This window comes from Tamandua tetradactyla, chromosome 5, assembly GCF_023851605.1.
Source record: "Tamandua tetradactyla isolate mTamTet1 chromosome 5, mTamTet1.pri, whole genome shotgun sequence".
Classification (NCBI taxonomy): domain Eukaryota; kingdom Metazoa; phylum Chordata; class Mammalia; order Pilosa; family Myrmecophagidae; genus Tamandua; species Tamandua tetradactyla.
In genome coordinates this window covers 166,167,883-166,186,524 of record NC_135331.1, presented here as the reverse complement: position 1 = coordinate 166,186,524, position 18,642 = coordinate 166,167,883, and the positions used below count along the sequence as shown (strand labels likewise).

General features: G+C 33.1%; 1 protein-coding gene across 1 annotated transcript in view; it reads left to right on the top strand.

Moving 5' to 3' along the window:
- The window catches only part of SEC63 (SEC63 protein translocation regulator), a 106,055-nt gene that overhangs the window by 59,277 nt on the left and 28,136 nt on the right, over positions 1–18,642 (top strand). The window contains exons 5-14 of the mRNA XM_077162564.1: positions 2,228–2,289; positions 2,801–2,859; positions 4,129–4,179; positions 5,154–5,262; positions 7,309–7,403; positions 7,502–7,634; positions 8,961–9,053; positions 9,749–9,903; positions 13,028–13,175; positions 15,346–15,428. Coding sequence (XP_077018679.1) covers positions 2,228–2,289; positions 2,801–2,859; positions 4,129–4,179; positions 5,154–5,262; positions 7,309–7,403; positions 7,502–7,634; positions 8,961–9,053; positions 9,749–9,903; positions 13,028–13,175; positions 15,346–15,428 — 988 coding nt within the window. The remainder of the gene's footprint in view (positions 1–2,227; positions 2,290–2,800; positions 2,860–4,128; positions 4,180–5,153; positions 5,263–7,308; positions 7,404–7,501; positions 7,635–8,960; positions 9,054–9,748; positions 9,904–13,027; positions 13,176–15,345; positions 15,429–18,642) is intronic.

Below are 18,642 nucleotides of genomic sequence, written 5' to 3'. Positions count from 1 at the left end.
TGAATGAGTTAATGAAATTGTAACTAGGTGTGTGCACACAATGCAAAATCAAAACTGCTTCTATTATTATAATGTATTGAGCTTTGCTTTATTTTGTAAAATCTGAAGGCATTGTGTAGAAAGCAGAGCAGTTGTGGTGTTATCAATGAAAAGGCAGGAGGGTACAGATAATTATTTGGTGGAAAAGGGGCTGTTTAGAAAACAGAATATTGAGGGAAAAACATAGAAGTTTGGGTTGGCTAAACAGTTGAACAGAGAGACCAAGGCAAACTTTTTGAGGAATATCCCTTCCTTAGTAGAAAAGAAATCTTAGCACCACTTCTTAGTAACTTGCAACCTCACTGGTTAAGGGTTTTCATTAGTTCCTGTATTTTACTGTGGTCTTAGGCCAAGTAGTTTAAGTGGAGTTATAGTTAAGTAAGGACTAAAGCTATCAAGGCACTTGTTCTTATAAATGACCAAATACTTAAATATATTTTCTGATCATTGAAAACTAATTAGGGTACTTTTTTCTGTTATGTGAAGTTGATATTTTTGCTTTGCCTATTTCAGCTTGGAACTTTGTTGAATAGAAATTTGTGCATTTTATGTGCATAAGTTCTAGAAAATAGAAATAATGGCTAAAATTATATTTGAAAATTAGCATAATCTTTTGCCAATTGGCCTGCAAGAATGTCTTCCTTATTATTGATTGTTTTTTTGTGTATCTGCCTTGTCTCCTCAAGTACATTGTAAAGTTAAGAGGAAGGAATTGAATTTTCCTTGTAATGTTTTTTTAAAACTTTTTTATTGTTAAATATGACATATATGCAAAGAAAAGAAAGAAAAAGCAATGATTTTCAAAGTATACTTCAAGTAGTTACAGAACAGATTTCAGAGTTTGTTATGGGTTACATTCCACTACTTCAGATTTTTCCTACTAGCTGCTCCAAAGCACTAGAAGCTAGAAGAAATATGTATTTTTCTTTTTTTGTGAAAAATAACATATATACTAAAAAGCAAAAATTAGTTGCAGAACAAATTTCAGAGTTTGGTATGGGTTACAATTACACAATTTTAGGTTTTAGCCTCTAGCTCCTTTAATATGCTGAAACTAAAAGAAATATCAGTATAATGATTCAGCAATCATCCTTATTTGTTAAACTCTACCTTCTCTGTATAAATTCACCATCATCTTTGAGCTTTCTCCCACTCTTTAGGGGTATTTGGGCTATGGCCATTCTAACTTTGTTATTTAATTATTTATTTTTGCATGGGCAGGCACCGGGAAATGAACCCGGGTCTCTGGCATGGCAGGCAAGAATTCTGCCACTGAGCCACCATCACACCACCCCCGTTCTTATTTTTCATGTTGGAAGGGCCCATTGTTAATATGCAGTAGGGGATGGAACTAGCTGATGTTCTGGAGAGGCTGGCTGCATTTTAGGACTTATCTGTTCCAGGGACCCATCAGGAGGTTGTAGGTTTCTGCAAAGTTATCATAATGCGTGGACTTAACAATGCTTTTTATTTTTTTGCATCTTGTAATGCTTTTTAACATCTACTCTGGTACCTGGAGCCTTGAGCCATTGCTCAGGTCAGGGCTTACATTTACATTTAGGTGTTTAAAAATTAGTGTAAGTTTCATATTGCCTGGATTAGGAAACTGTCACATTAGCAGGTATTTTCCTAGTTCTACTGGCAGTTGTCTTAGGAGAAAATTATGATCCAAGTCTGATACAAATGACCTGTTCCATAGCAATGGTGTCTTACAGGTGGTATGTTCATTTGTTCTTTGCAAACATAGCGCAAACAGTTGTTTTGGAGAGTGCTACCATTAAATATTAAGTTTATATTTTTAAATAATATGTATTATTTAAGTGTAATACATGCTAATTGAAGGAAATCTAGAAAATATATGAGTTTGAAGAAGAAAAAAATCCTAGAGACACTCCATCCACTGCCTATTCAGAAAATAGTGGCCTTTAAAATTTAATTTTATGGCTTAAACTGGTTAAATTTGAGAACTCATTGGCCAATTAGGAATTTGTGTCAAGCCTCAATGGTTAATGTTTTCTGTTATGCAGATTTCTTGCTCTACTCCCCCTTTTTTCTGATTTCACAGAGGTTTTTTTGGTCCTCTGAAATTATCTTTTAACACATGAATTAGTTGATTAATTTGTATATATGACTGCATATTTTTCCAGTGTATCTTTCTCATTTTGAAACTTTGTTCTTTTGATGCTAGTTTAACTGATGAAGAGTCCCGGAAAAATTGGGAAGAATTTGGAAATCCAGATGGGCCTCAAGGTGTGGTAAATGGTGGTTTAAAAACAAAATACTGGTGGTATTGTATATTTTACAAAAATGTTAACTAAAGTAAAAGGAATTTTTTTTTTTTTTTTAGTTTATGAATTGGAAAATTACAAGCATGAGTAGTTAAACAGATAGGTAAATTGAGTTCCCTTTAATTTTTACTTTCTTTGTAGAGACTAGTTTGAAAGGTAGAACCAAGATTGATTCAGAGAAAAGAGTAATCATTGTCATTATTCACCATTTTCAGTAGTTGATAAAAATTGGGTGAAAAAATGAATTTCAGGTTTTCTAGGAAAGAAGGAATTGTGTACTTAAATAAATAGGGAGTTTTTTTCCTTAAAAAATTTGAAGTTAGATATAAGCAATATCTCTTAACTTTTGTTTAATGGGGTACACATAATAAGGTAATCTTTTTTTTTAAATTTTCTTGGTGGAAGGGGTCAAATTTGGGGATATAGATAAAACTGAAAATGGAAACTGCACAAACTATGTTATTGTATTTCAGCCACAAGCTTTGGAATCGCCCTGCCAGCTTGGATAGTTGACCAGAAAAACTCAATTTTGGTGAGTTCATTTAAATAAGACATGTTACAATGTTTTTGATGGTTTTTTTAAATATACATTGTGTTTTAGTAATATGAGAGAGCTATTATCAAGAAAATGGTATGTTTTTAATTTAGCTGTATTGTAAAAGCTTTTTATGTAAACAAATGGAAATTTGTTTATTGTTATTAGGCTGTTGGTTTTGGGCAGTATTTTCTAAAAGTAGCTTTAAAATGAAAGTGGTGATGGTTTCTTCTCTTTTGGAAATAGTTACAGTTTGGGTCCTACCTTTGGTTTAGGGAATTAATTACATTATTTATGGTGTCTACATTTTTCCTAAGGAGTACTCAAAATTCAAATTATCCTGCCATCCACCTTTACCTAGACTAAATTAATTTACTGTATACTAAATTAAATAGTATGTTTTCCATGTGTTACTTCAGGAGGCAGAAGGATATCAAAGTTTTATCAGCGACTCTAAAATATCAGGAATTGTCTTCACCTGTTTTTTGGGATTACGTGATTTCTTAGTTGATTTGAAAATAGCTGTCTAGGAGTTATGTTTGAAACAATTAAAAAATAAAGTCATATGATCTTACTGTAATTTGTTTTGGAAAATGTCTATTAAATGTTATTTTATGGGAGATTAAAATTGGTTAACTTCAGAGGTGTGTAGTTGCTGAATATTTATTATCTTAAGGGTTCCTCTGGGAGTAATAAAGAAGTAGGGGTAGATAGCTATGAAATTTAGGATCAAGTAATAGGAGAAAAATCTGAGGTCAGCTGACAGAAAATTACTAGCAAACAAAACATTATGATGTGACCCGTTGATATTTAGAAAAGGAACCAATTTAGCCATAGTTTCTTACATCATTTCTTTCCAAGGGAGTAACTCCTTGCAGGGTATGGATATATAGTTACCTGACTGAAAGGGAAACATAAGCTATCAAAAGTAATTTATTATAGTGGAAAGGAGTATGGCTTCAGAGCTAGAATGCCTGGGTTGAAATCCTTGTGCCACCACTTACTAGCTGTTTGACTAGGACAAGCTATGTAACCTGTATGTGTTGCAGGTTTCCTTAGGAAAAATGTAGATACCATCTTCAAAAGTAGCATAATGATAGTTCCTTCCTCAGTGTTTGATAAGAGTAAAGATTAAATGAGATAATAAACATGAAGAAGACTTTTAATAGTGCCTCCTTCACTGTAAACCTCAAAAATAAGTGTTCATGGATGTTGTTATAATTTACCCTGATGAAAGTCATAATTTTTTTCTCTTTTCAATTATAGGTTTTACTTGTGTATGGGTTGGCATTTATGGTTATCCTTCCAGTTGTTGTGGTAGGTTCTAACTCTTATTAACATTTTTTGGAAAGAAAATTGGTGCATGTTTTGGAGTATCAGTGTAAAATTATGATTTGTACTAAATTTTGTTAATCCTCAGCTTTAAGATCTTATATTCAGCTGTACCTCAAAGGTATTCTAAGGGTGACATCACTTGTACATCTCTTCCCAGTCCAAAAGCTACACACAATTGAGATAATATGGTTAAAGTCTTTTACCACCTCCCTCAATTCCATTTCTCTCTCAGAGATGTTTTCCCTTCCAAATCTTTTTGTATGCATTTCTGTATGCTCCCAATTAAAAAAAAATTTAATGTGATCATATTATGTATATTGTTCTGTGACTTATTTTGCTTAATTTGTTAGGAACACAACATATAGAGCAACCTCATTTTTTTTTAAACAGCTGCCTAGTACCATAATATGGAGATACTGTGAAGTTTATCTCTTGATTTTTTTACTAGTTATTACTTTTATGAATTGTGCCATCCTTTCTGATGCTGTAGTTCCTCTTAGTTGCATAGTAAGGCTGATAGTTAACCTGTCTTGCTTTCTTCATAGGGTTGTCGTTTGAGGACCTAATCACATGAAATAATGTAAATGAAAGTATTTTGTCAACTATAAAGTTGCTCTTACACTTATTCATCAAGTATTTATTGAAAACATGCTATATGTCAGGAACCACCAACTGATTGTTTTATTTCTAGGGTTGTCTTCAAATAATTTCTAGCTGAAACTTAAATGTTTTAATCATGTATGTGTAATGATTTAGGTGGGTGTTGAGGCTTCAGATAGTATAAATATTTGCTAAATAATTAGAAATATGTTACAGAGTGGTATTTGTTTTTAAAACTCAGGCATTTTTATTGATTTAAGAATATTTGGAAAATTTGTAAACATGTTCTGAATCAAATTTAACATTTATTACAGTTTTCATGCTTCATTCTTGTTTAATTTTATTGTGTGCTTTAGGGTTCCTGGTGGTATCGTTCAATACGCTATAGTGGAGACCAGATCCTAATACGCACAACACAGATTTATACATACTTTGTATATAAAACTCGAAATATGGATATGAAACGTAAGTAAACTCAAGTAACTGTACTAGTTTATGTAACTCTGTATTGGAGAAATTCCATTTTACTGTTTTGCAGCTATTCAGTTCTTGTAACTAAAGCTGGAGGAAAAGGCTAGTAATTTCTTATCTGTATTTCTGCTATTGCCATTTACTCAATTATTTGTATGTATGTATGATCAGAAATTGTACAGCAAATCTTCATGTGTGCTAATTTTGCAATAATGCTAGCTAACATTTCTTATTTGTTGTGCATCCAAGCACTGCTAGGGATTATACATATATTAAATTATGTAATCTTCACAATCCCCCAATGAATAGGTATTTTAAAGCACAGTTTTTAGATGAGACATAGAAAAGTTACTAATGTGCCTAAAATTACATAGTAAGTGGCAGAGCCACTTTTAAACCCAAGCAATCTGTTTACTGAGCCCTAAGCCACTAAATTAAACTGTCTTAATTGTGGTATGTCTTGGGTATATTGAAAGAAAATTGCCAAAATATTTTATTCCCAGAGTCTCAGTTCAAGATGTTATTTAAAAAATACCATCCAAAATACCTTCTTTAAGCCTGTAAAGCTAACTTTGTAAAGCTTAACCCTGGAATATATAGTGTTGCCTTTCAGAATGACTGCTTTGCAAAAATAGTGGACACCCCCTTTTCCTTCCTTAAAAAATAAACCAAAAAAAAGGGAAACACAGTTAAATTGTGCCTCACTGGAGAATGCATTTTTGTTCCTGAATAGAATTTTCTGTATTTTGAATTTGCCATTATTGTTGTAATAGTGGTTTTACCAATTTTATTGATTTTCTTGAAAATGAGAGACAACTTCTAAGGGTAATATGACTGTATGTGAACAGGCCTTTTATATCTGAAGAATGAGGGACTGTTACTCTCCCTTATGCATACATCTTGGGATGGTGCTGGGTTGAAATATTAATATAGAAACTTATGAAAATGTTTTATGTTTATAATCTGTTTTATTTTTTGCATCAAATAAACTTGATTTCTCATTCATTTCTGAGGATTACATATAGCTTTACAAAATTAATTCTGTTAGAGAAACATGTTTAGCTGGTGGGTTTGGTTACATATCCTTGGTTACTTTAACTTTGGCATTTTATGTTACTATCTTAAGGACAGTTGCTATAGCTCACATAGATACTGTGCTTACTTATCTGTCAGTAATTCTTTTTAAGTTTTTACATATATTAACTTATTTAATCCTCATAATAACCCTATCAGGTAGGTACTTATGAGGAAACTAAGGTGCACAGAGAGAGGTGACAAATATTGCCCAAGGTCATTTAGCTAGGAAGTGAAAAAGTTCCAGGGTCCGTGCATTTACCCTCTTCTATACTGTCCTGCCTTGTGTGAGTACATTCTTTGTATTTTCTGTGGTAAAGTGAGATTGATGACTATTGTGCCAGCTCTTAAAGAGCTCTTATAGACTAACAAGTAAAGGTATTATATGTAAAAGGCAAAAGATTTGTACAATCTGAAGAGAAACCAGAGTATGAAAGTTGTATTTCATGAATCATATGTATTTTATGGGACACCCCCACCAGGGTTTCAGGATAAAATTTTCTGAAAAGTACAGTATAGTTTAAAAGTTTATTGAAGGCATTGAGAAGACATGCAGTGAAGAAACTCAAACCTTATTTACCCTTAGTGCCCTGCCCCCTTGTCATATAACAGTTATTAACATTACTCAGTATTCTAATACTCTATAGAAAGTTCTGTGGAACACATACTTAGGTCTAGAAACAGCTGCTATTTTTCGTGATATTAATACATTGAGTTGTAGTAATGTATAAATATTGCATTTCTGTATTTCAGTGAGGTAGGTAATGTGTATATTTTTAAAAAGTGAGTCATTTCTTTTTCTGTAGGAGAAATTAATACTTGTCAGTAGTGGAGTTTAAATGAGTTTTAGCATTGTGCATAATTGGAAGAGTGCCTCACTTTGGGATTAATGAAGTGTCTTTGGAGGGAAATTTAATAGGTGAATAAATTTATTTATTTATCTTCTTATTTCTTTTGTTTTCTTAGGTCTTATTATGGTTTTGGCTGGAGCCTCTGAATTTGATCCTCAGTATAATAAAGATGCCACAAGCAGACCAACAGATAATATTCTAATACCACAGGTTAGACCTGTCTTTCAAATTCCTTGTTGAGCATTTAAGTACTAATTCTAATGACTTGTTAAAGTATCTTATTTTGATAATTATTTTATTTACTTTAGCTAATCAGAGAAATTGGCAGCATTAATTTAAAGAAGAATGAACCTCCACTTACTTGCCCGTACAGCTTGAAGGCCAGAGTTCTTTTACTGTCTCATCTTGCCAGAATGAAGATTCCTGAGACACTTGAAGAAGGTATTTGTGATTCTGATGTCTACAGGGTTTTAATGGGGCCAGAGAACAGATTTAATTAGACCTCATGGTACAGCGTTTTTGTCTCTCTTCTTTTTTGATTACACAAACAATTGCTCAAGGACCTTTTAAAAAGAAATCTATGTGCTACATATTTATTTCACAAATAGTTTGAAGGTCTAGGTAAGTTAGATGTTTTATTAAATTTAAAAACCTAGTATTTCAAGGTGAGAAAATGCTCTCTGTGGGCTCTGTGTAGGATTTAGTTAATTGTAGATTATATAAAAATTCTTAATGACTTTTTTGAAAGGACTTTGTAAGCTTTTTGGAGGAAGGAAAAAAATGGATTTCACAACAAATACCTCAACACCCACCACCCAACAGTGGTTATCAATAGAGTGTCTGTTAAATCTTTATTTAAAACTTTTTAAGTATATTTGAGGCCGTCTATTCTGCTTAACAGACAAGCAGTGGATTGGGACAGTGTTTCCAGGAACATTCCAGGAATGACAACTTTGAATGTCATCTCTTCTTCACCTACGTTATTTTCATTGAAATTTTAAAAGAAAGTAATTACCCTTAGGGAATAAATGCTCTTTCTGAATGAAACTGCCCTCCTCCCCTGTAAAGCCAACAGTGCAATCAAATGCTTCTGAAAGCAAGGCAACTTGATGCTCAATAGATAGGATGTTTTAATGGAATGAAGGCGCACTATTCAGAATTGCCATTTGAGTTGCTTTGAAATATTGTTAGCTAGTAACTCTTGCTGATGTTTGTACAGAAATGCACCTTTATCCATTTTTACTGTTTATTTGTAGTAGAAACAGGGAACAAGTATATTTTTAAGTTGGGTAGCAAAGCCAGTGGGTGGCAAACATTCTTAATAGTTAACTATTCTATGCAGTGTAAATGAAAAAGACTCCCTGTCTTTTCGTTCTCTCTCTCATTCTCTGCCCTTAGTGACATTTATTCTGGTCTTAGTTTTTGAACTTATCCTTAACTATAATTATAGAAACTTAACTACACAAGAAGAAAAATCATGAAGTTCTCAAATATAGCAAAATTAAGACTTTTTTTTAAAAAAAAGGCAGGGAGTTGAACTAGTAAGTCCAACACCATAATAATAAAAATTTGCCTTTAAAACATCATGTCTAAGCTAGGGTTTTCTGACTGATTTTGACATGATGCTGAAAAGAAACTCTTTCTGTCAATTGTAAAACTTTGAGCTCGTGAAATATTTGTAGGACAACTTAAATTAAGTGTTAATCTTGAAGATTCTTTAACTATAAAAATAGGATGATTTGTTTCAGGTTTTTTATTGTTTTGCAGATCAGCAATTTATGCTGAAAAAGTGCCCTGCCCTACTTCAAGAAATGGTTAATGTAATCTGCCAACTAATAATAATGGCCCGGAGTCGTGAAGGTGAGAAGGGAAATTAAATATGTTATAGTTTTTCTTGCTGGCATATGCAGATTATACTTCATAGTTTCAAGATTTATGTTTACTTTTTGTTCTTTCCTCTGTCATTTCTATCAGCCTTCCCAAGTTGCTTAAGGCTTTCTTGAGTTTTTCCTTTTATTTGCCATTATGTAAGGGCTTTTTCACTATGGTCTTGAATTTTGTTTTTTTATCATTTGCTTTGAAAGACTGAAAAAATACATTTCCTTCCTCTGAATGTTTTTGGAATTATGTTACATAGTGTTTTAGCAGGGAATTTTAATTTTTAAATTGCTATAATGATGATTTACCTGACAATATAGTGCTTTTTTACACAAAGGAAAATATTGCAGAGATTTGAAGTCAGTAATTGAAAAGGATACTACTCTTTGTAAAGAAGGTAGTGGTTGTGGTTTGTTATAATGGATAATGTCAGTTCTTGGCATTATATGGGTATATTCTCAATACTGATAATATCTGCTATTTTTCTGTTACCAGAAGTGATACAAATAATTTTTCTATTAAGTCAGTGGATATTGCTAAATAGTGTGCATTTGGCCAAGTTTGTATATTTTTAGAATCTTACCTAGTTACTTTCAAATGAATACTATGATTTATTCCTAAACATTTAAAAAGTCCATCCCTGTTTTTTTTTTTCTTTTTTCTCTGTTCTTTCTAAGAAAGGGAGTTTCGTGCTCCAACTTTGATATCCCTAGAAAACTGCATGAAGCTTTCCCAGATGACTGTTCAAGGCCTTCAGCAGTTTAAATCTCCCCTTCTGCAGCTCCCTCATATTGAAGAGGACAATCTTAGACGGGTTTCTAATCATAAAAAGGTATCCTTTTGTTCCTTTAAAGTCAATTTTCAGCAGTTTTTATCATGTTACTTAAAGGTAGCATGAATGAAAACAACTAGGAATAGTTCCTATGAGTTTCTTAGATTTGGAATGTCTTAAACATTCTAAAACACTCTTTCAAGTGGTTTTCTCTTAACATTTTCTTGATTTGTAAGCTGTGTAATATTTTACTACTGCATGTAATTTGACTACTTTGGGGGTTAATGAATTTTAAATATTTTAGCAAATACTTGCTCTTTATATAATGTAGCCAAGAATAAATGTACTAAGTAAAAATGCTGTGTGTACTTACTGGTCATTTCATTTTTGGCTTAAAGGTTGAACAAATGTCACTTGGTTGAGTATGAGCAAAAAATTTAAGCAATTCAGTAAGTAAATATAATTTATATTAAAAAATAAATGCAAGTAGTAGTGAAGACGTGATAATAAACCTTAAGATATGGTAAAAATACGTATAAATGAAACCTTGAGAAAATATAAGAAGAAATTGTATGAAAATACAATCTTGGTAAGAGATTTAATTGTTACATTGTATATAAGAGAGCAATGGACAGGAGAGAGACATAGGATTTTATAGGATATTAAGGTAGAATTAGTAAATGTGTATTAGAAATTTGTTATCAGAGTTCTCTGTCCTTTCAAGCAATTACGTAGCCCTTATAAATCTGATCATATGTTAGGCCACAGTTAAAAATCTAAGACTCTAAAAGCAGAAATTTTTATATGCCTCATTATCCAATTCCTGAGTGTGAGAGTAAGAATTAAATGATTAGCACTGAACATGTGGAAGTTAATGAACAGTCTCCAAAATAACTATTTCAGCCAAGATGGACATTAGTACAGTAACAGCTATATTTAGAAGATAGCAAAAATGAAAATATTTCATAGTAGAACTTTGAGATTGCAGTTGTACATGGAGATAGATTCAAACTCTCTAAACATTTTTGTTAGAATTGAAAAAAGGTTAACAAACAACATTCAACCTTAGTGTCTTATAAAGCAAAAAAGTACTAAGAAAATCTTGAAGATAGAATGTGTAAAGGATAAAGAGCAGAAAAATTGAATTAGAAAGTAGAGGTTTTAGTTTAAAAGATGGTTTTAAAAATCTTAAGTTGATAAATTTCTAGTAAATGAAATTAAGAAAAAATACAATTAGTTACAACAGAAGTAGAAGATTTTAGAAATGTAATAACACTATGTACAGTTGTAATAATGGAAAACTTAGTGACATGGATCAGGGAAAAGAAACAGTATCAAAATTGACATAGTATGAAGTAGAAATGCATGACAGAATTTCTAGTGGAAGAAGATACTGAAAAAATTAAAAACCAAATCCTCCAGATACCCCTCTCTGCTCCATAAATTGTTCCAAAACAGAGGAAGAAGATAAAAAGCCCCTCCCTTTACCTTCTTAAGCAAAAATAACCTTAATATCAAACTTTGGTAACACCATAGAGAAAACAAAAATCTCTAGGAAAAAAAAAATTGTGTATAGATGCTGAAATCCTACCTAAAATATTAAGCACTGTAAGTGTTAATAAGAAATTCTCAAGAGTGTTATAGGTGAACTACAGGAAATGTTATGGCTATGCTATTAATTGTGAAACAAGCATTTGATTAAAATTTAATTATTGTTCCAAATAAAAACCTTTAAAAAACATACAAGCAAAAATAAAACAAAGCAGAACAAAAGGTTAGGAATGGTGAATACTTAGTATCTAACTCCGTCTTTGTAGAATTCTTGGTAGTACTTAAGTTTTGAAGTAGGAGGTAGTGGCATGAGGAACAAAGAAGATGCACCTTCTTGACGCGTAGAAGCAGGCTCCACTAATTATTGGAGAGAAGAGAATGTATCATATTTGGGGAACTAAATAGTCTCATGTGGCTGTAGCATAATGCATAAGAAGAGGTCAGTTTAGGGGCAACTAGGCAGTGTTCAGGCAGTGATGGATCTTTTATATCATCTTTAGAACCCTTCCTTGGATTTTACCTCAGGAGTAAGAAAGTAAGAATGGGAGAAGGTGGATTTAGATTAATATTTGGAATTTGGGAAGTAAGAAGTTGAAAGGTTAGATAGTTGCTATGCTTTGGGAGAACAGGTTAGCATTATTTCTCAAGATACTAAATAAATGCTCAAATGTTTTAACTCAACAATTGTGTGAATTTATCCTAAGAAAATAATTCTTTTTAAAAATGTGTATAGAAAGAGGTAACTTGAGAAAGAAATAAAATGCTTAAAGTAGGAAATAGTCACTTAGTTGACTATTATACAGTCACTAAAAATGTTTTCACAGAACAATAACAGAAAACATTAATTGGGAAAAGTGGTATAAAAATTGCATATGTAATGCAGTAAGTTTGCCTGGCTGCTGTGGCTCATGCTGCAGAATGGTTGGCTTAAATAATAAACATACGTTGGCTCCCAGTTTGGAAGGCTTGAAGTCCAAAAACCAAGGTTTTGGCAAGTTCATGATTTCTCCCAGAAACCTGTAGCATTTTATGCTGGCTTGCCACTGTCTTAGGGTTTCTCAGCTTACACCTCTGCCTTGGTTTCCTTCTGTGGTTTTCTCTGATTATGGCTGAATTTCTTCTCTTTTAAGGCTTTAAGTGACATGGATTACGACCTACCTTGATTTAATTTGGACACCCCTTCATTAAGAACATCTTCAAAAAGCCCCTGTCCCCCCACAGAAATGTAGATTAAGATTAAGAACATGTCTTCTTGGTGTACCTGATTCAATCTGCCACAAGAAGTATGTGAAGGAAATCTGTGTGTGATTTTAAAAGATTTGAAATACTAAAATGGCAATAGTTCTTTGGTTGGTTCAGGATTCTATACGAATGTCATTTTTTCTCTAACTTTAGTTTTTCTAATTAAAAAAGCTGTGTATTTAAAACTGTGTAATTAAAAAATGATTCTTAGTTAAATTTCCTTGGAGAAAAAGGCCATGAGAGCCTATATATTTGTACTTTCTGCTTCAAAATGCAAATAGTCTTAACATTTATCCTAGAAGTTGCTGAATTTCTTTTTTAGTCAATAGCTAATAATTTTCTGAAAAGATTTATGATATAGACATTTATTTTCTTTCTCTTTTTTATTCAGTTCAAAATTAAAACCATCCAGGATTTGGTGAGTTTGAAAGAATCGGATCGTCACAATTTACTGCACTTCCTTGAAGATGAAAAATACGAAGAAGTTATGGCTGTTCTTGGGAGCTTTCCATATGTAACCATGGACATAAAATCACAAGGTGAGAGATGTCTCTGTTGAACATTGCTTCCCTTTGATACACTCATTCTCATTTATTTGGCTCAAGATTTTCAAAACACTTCACTTAATAACTTAACTTGTGTTAGACTTTGTAGAATTGTAGGTTTACTTGTCAGATTTACTATGTTGAAAAATATTTAGTAGTCTGGAGAACACTAATATAGTTCTACTTTTATTATCCTCATAATGGGCATGTGTTTGAAGGTTTTCTGTTTTATTCAACTTTCAAAAATTAACTTTTCAGAAGAATGAATGGGTTTTCTAGATGTAATGAAAGAATGAGAGATGTTTGAAATATATGTATGAAACTAGTGGTTTAGTTTTACGATTCATTTGCAGAAACCCAACTTATGTTAACTAAGCCTTGAAAATTACCATATTTTCTGCCACATATGTGTTTTTCTCACCTTATCCTCTATTTTTATGCCTTCTTTGAGGGAAAGAAAAGATTGTGTTTCTATCTACATATTTGCCTTTTGAACTCTTATTTTAATAGCTAAATAATAGTATCTTAGAATGGTGACAGAATTGGAGGTGATCTGTTCCATTCCTTCATTTTGACTTTGTCCAGACTACTAATAATGTTCATTAAATTACTGTTGTGACAACACTCTTGTGTTGAATACCAGAATACCTTAGGAATGCTTTCTGTCTTTAAAGGTTTATAATCTAGTTGAGGAAATAGGACATAACCATTGGATTAAGAACAAGGGAACATATGCTATGCCTCATGTCGATGACATAGACATTGTACCGTTTATTCATTCAACAAATATTAATTGAATGTCAGGCTCCTTTGCATTCCAGGAGAGGAAGTAAATGACAGCTAAAGGTGGAAGGTATTTGGGAAAGGAAGGCAGTCAGTGCATTCTGTTTTTAATTTGTCTGGAGTGCGGGATACATGTAGTAAAGACTTGGACAGCTTTGGTGGGGAGATGGTTGGGGTTCCTTATGGGTCTATGAGTTTTCAAACTTTATAGACATTAACATAAAAGTTGTACTTAGGAGTATAATGGTTTAATCAGAAACTTCCTGTTAAAAGTCTAGTCTGGGACTTAGAGATTCTTTGATTATAATCAAGGGTTATAAAAAATACATGTGTCTTAGAAAAATGGATGTCAAGAGATTTTCTTAAAAGAAGTAAATGGTAAGAGTATTATTCATTCTCACTGGAAAACTTTGCTATCTGTTCCATTCCATAACGTCTAATACAGAGCAGTTTATTAATTTATGTTTTTACAGTGCTGTCTAAATGTGTAAAATGAATGCTGTAGTTAATGGAGGGAGAGTAGAAGAAGTATAGAAGCAGGGAAGGGGCATTTGCATGGTGCAGTGCCAGAGATGGTAGATCTCTTTCTCCACATTGCTGAAGGCTGTAGAGCATCTCCTGTAGGCTTTTTCTTCATTTTAAATTCTCAGATGGCAGGAAGACATTGATATAGCTGTTATTTCACATACAGTGCATGTGCACATACAAATTTCCAGTGCTGATAAATACATAGCCTAGATTTAATTTGAGTTAATGTAGACTTCCAAAGTAAAGAAGTGAATCTGTACCCTTTGTTGATGCTCAGCTGCTGCACCTCACAGCCAGTACCAAGAGATGATAGTTAAAGATTGTGGAAGCCATTCTCTTGCAAATGTGGTGTGTTAATAAAGGCCAGAATAGAGTGTGCTAATCTAAATGTGTTAAAAACAAGACAAAAAATAACAAAGAACAACCTAAAAATACATAATGAAGAAAAACTCTTACAGGTATAAAAAATCTATAGAAAAAAATGAATAACTACATTTGAATAGCAAATATATTTGAAGTTTATTAATTTTATTAGACGTTTCTGGGGTGTGTATGTGTGTGGGAAATGTGATTTTAAAAAATTAAGTGATTGCAAAAAGATTTCTTGTATTTGATATTATATATAGCAAAAAATGTTTTTTAGGTGTGTTTTAATGTAAAGAGAATATGTTGAAGTTCTTGCCTTTAAAAAATAAGTCTCTTTAATGAGGGTTACAATACTAGGTTTTATCATTTTATTCTGACAATAAGAGGTTGATCATATAGGTGAAACCTTGTGAATATAAGCTTTGCCCAATTTGAAGAGTAACAGACCCAATTTTTATATCTATCTTTTTTTTCTTTCATCTTATAGTATTGGATGATGAAGATAGCAACAATATCACAGTAGGTTGCCTAGTTACTGTATTGGTTAAATTGACAAGGCAAACAATGGCAGTAAGTAGTCAATTTGTATTCTTTTGTTGTAAGTTATGTGTCAAATATTTTCTTATTTTAAGTAGCACTTTCTCAAAGTCAAAACTGTTGTAGAAACAAAATATCTAATTTTAACTTTTAGCCAAGTTAGACTGTTAGCTGTTTTGAAATTTTTAATTAATTTTCACAAGACACAATTTTCTCAAAAGTAAGCCTGGAGAATAGATGGTTTGTGATTTCCCTATAAAAAGCTCCAATAATGAGGTAGTGTGGATATGTGGCAGTTAGATTCAGGTGTCAGCTTGGCCAGGTGAAGATGCCTAGTTCTGTTGCTGTGGACATGAGCCAATGGCATGTGAACCTCATCTCTTGCTGATTACGTCGGCTAGGAGGTGTGCCTGCTGCAATGAATGATGTTTGAATTAATTGACTGGTGCTTAAATGAGAGAGCTTAACGTAGCACAACCCAAGCAGCTCAGCATACCTCATCTCAGCACAGGCCTTTGCAGATGTGGAAAGGAATCAGTCACCAATCAGTCACCCCAGGGAAAGATGTTGGAACCTAGAGGCCTGGAGAGATGGCCAGCAGATATCGCCCTGTGCCTTTCCATGTAAGAAAGAACCTCAGTTGAAAGTTAGCTGCCTTTCCTCTGAGGAACTGTACTGTAACTAAATAAATCCCCTTTTATTGAAAGCCAGTCTGTCTCTGGTGTGTTGCATACTGGCAGCCAGCAAACTAGAACAGGGTATATATAGCTCTTAATCTATAAAGTGCTATGCAGAGGCTAATTACTAATTATTGTTCTTGAGAATTTCATTACCTACTCCTTTTTTTCTAATACTTAAGAGAATTTGTCCCCTTTCATTTTTTATTTTAAAAAATTAAAAATTGCAACAAAATAAAGTTTTTATGATTATGTGAAAAATTTATATGATCTGGAAAAAAATTCAAGCAATACAGAAGAAGTGTAGGAAGAAATTAACAGCACCTAAAATTCTACCTCTCTGAGATAATATTTTGAAGTTCACCTCATTCTATATATTAATGCATTTTTGTCCATAGAGTTACATGGTTTTATCATCGGCCTTTTCTCTTACCCAGCTCCCTCAGTAAACCCCACATCAGCCCCAAATGACCATTAATAGTCTTATATATATATATCCTTTCATATATTTTTCCATGCTTATACTTACTATCAGAACCCTTACAGTGCATGTACATCTATGCATATTTCTCATTCTTTTTTTCTTTAAATCTTATCATATTTTTATATCATCTCCCAGGTTAACTGGTATAGTTTCAACTTGTGGTTTTTTTTTTAAAAAAAAGACAATGTGTAGTATTTCAATTCAGTTTATTCAACTAATGGTAGATTTTAGCCTATTCCACTTTCGCATCTCTGAGCACCTGCAAGAAATACATGCAGCATTTAAATCCCATGTCTATCTAAATCTCTGGTAGAAAAAGCAGTAGGATATACCAAATTAAAGACCCTGATTTTATGGTAGCAAGTGGTAAGGAAGCATTTGTGTTACAGACTCTGAATGAAAGGTGCCTTGGGAGAAGAGGTACTTCCAAGTACGTGCCAGGATTGGGTTTGGAATGCAGAGTGCAGATTTTTCTTATCCGTGTGCTCTAGGAATTCTCGGCTGAGAAATGATCATAAAAATTGGTCTTGGACTGTTGACACTTCTGAGGTACCTTACAGAAGAAAAGGAAAAGCATGTTGGAGGAATAGAATCAACTATTTATCCTGTCATTCTTGTATGAACAGTACCTCAGAGTAACCAAATATTAGAAGATTTTGATAGAAGCATTTCCAGCTAGTAAATGAAAGAAGTAATGAGAGAATTAGGCCTGAGGTTGACCGACTTTTTCTGTAAAGGCCCAGATATTAAGTATTTTATGTTTCATGGGCTATATGGTCTTCTTTACCTACTTATTTTAACTCAACAGATGAGTGTGGCTGTGTTCCAGTAGATTTTGTTTAAAAAGGAGTTGGGCCTTGTTCTAGTTTGCTAGCTGCCAGAATGCAATATACCAGAAACAGAACGGCTTTTAAAAAAGGAGAATTAAAGGCTGAGAAAATGTCCCAATTAAAACAAGCCTATAGAAATGTCCAATCTAAGGTATCCAGTGGAAAGATAACTTGGTTCAAGAAGGCCTATGAAGTTCAGAGTTTCTCTCTCAAGTGAAAAGGCACATGGTGAACACAGAGTTCCTCTCTCATCTGGAAAGGCACGTTGCAAATATGGCATCATCTGCTAGTTTCCTCCTGGCTTCCTGTTTCATGAAGCTCCCCGGAAGGTATTTTCCTTCTTCATCTTCAAAGATCGCTGGCTGATGGACTCTGCTTCTTGTGGCTGTGTCATTCTGCTCTGCTCTCTCTGTATCTCTCACTTTCTCCAAAATGTTTCCTCTTTTATAGGATTCCAGTAAACTAATCAAGGCCCACCCAAATGGGTGGAGACACACCTCTACCTAATCCAGTTTAATAACCACTCTTGATTAAATCACACCTCCAGGGAGATGATCTAATTACAGTTTCAAGCATACAATGCTGAATAGGGAGTAGAATAAACGGCTGTCTTTACAAAATGGGATTAGGATTAAAACATGGCTTTCCTAGGGTACATATATCCTTTCAAACCAGCACAGGTCTTAGTTTACTGACCACTGAGTTGGACTATCTCCACTGTTTATAACCTGACAGTTATAATTATTTCTGTTAGCTTTAATAATTTCAGGGAGATCACTAAATATAGCCCATATCGCTTGTCTTCCAGTATAGATCTTAAGGGTTCTTATTGAGATTTAAATCCTAAATATACAGTTTTGTGTTGATTTTAAATGGATTGTATAATGGGTGGGTATATCTTTAGGACATATGGATTTTCTTTGTGATTCACCTCTTACTCATAAATCCAGTGAGTAGTACCGCTGACAATAATGAATAAACTCTTTTTTTTTCTCAAAGAGAGAAAGCTTTTATTACTGGCAGGTAGTAGGGAGCAAATAGCCTCCTGGCTCAAAGTCTTTCTCCTCTAATTGCAATCATTTTGATAGTTTTATTAGAGAAAAGCTGGGCAGGGTTTAGGATAATAAGCACAGTGGTCCCAGATGATGTAATTAGAGGTGATCTAACTATTGAGCAACTATTGAGCATGTGCAGATTGATGACATGCCTAGTCACAGAATGTATGTAGGAAAATGGCAGAATGAGGTATAGATGAT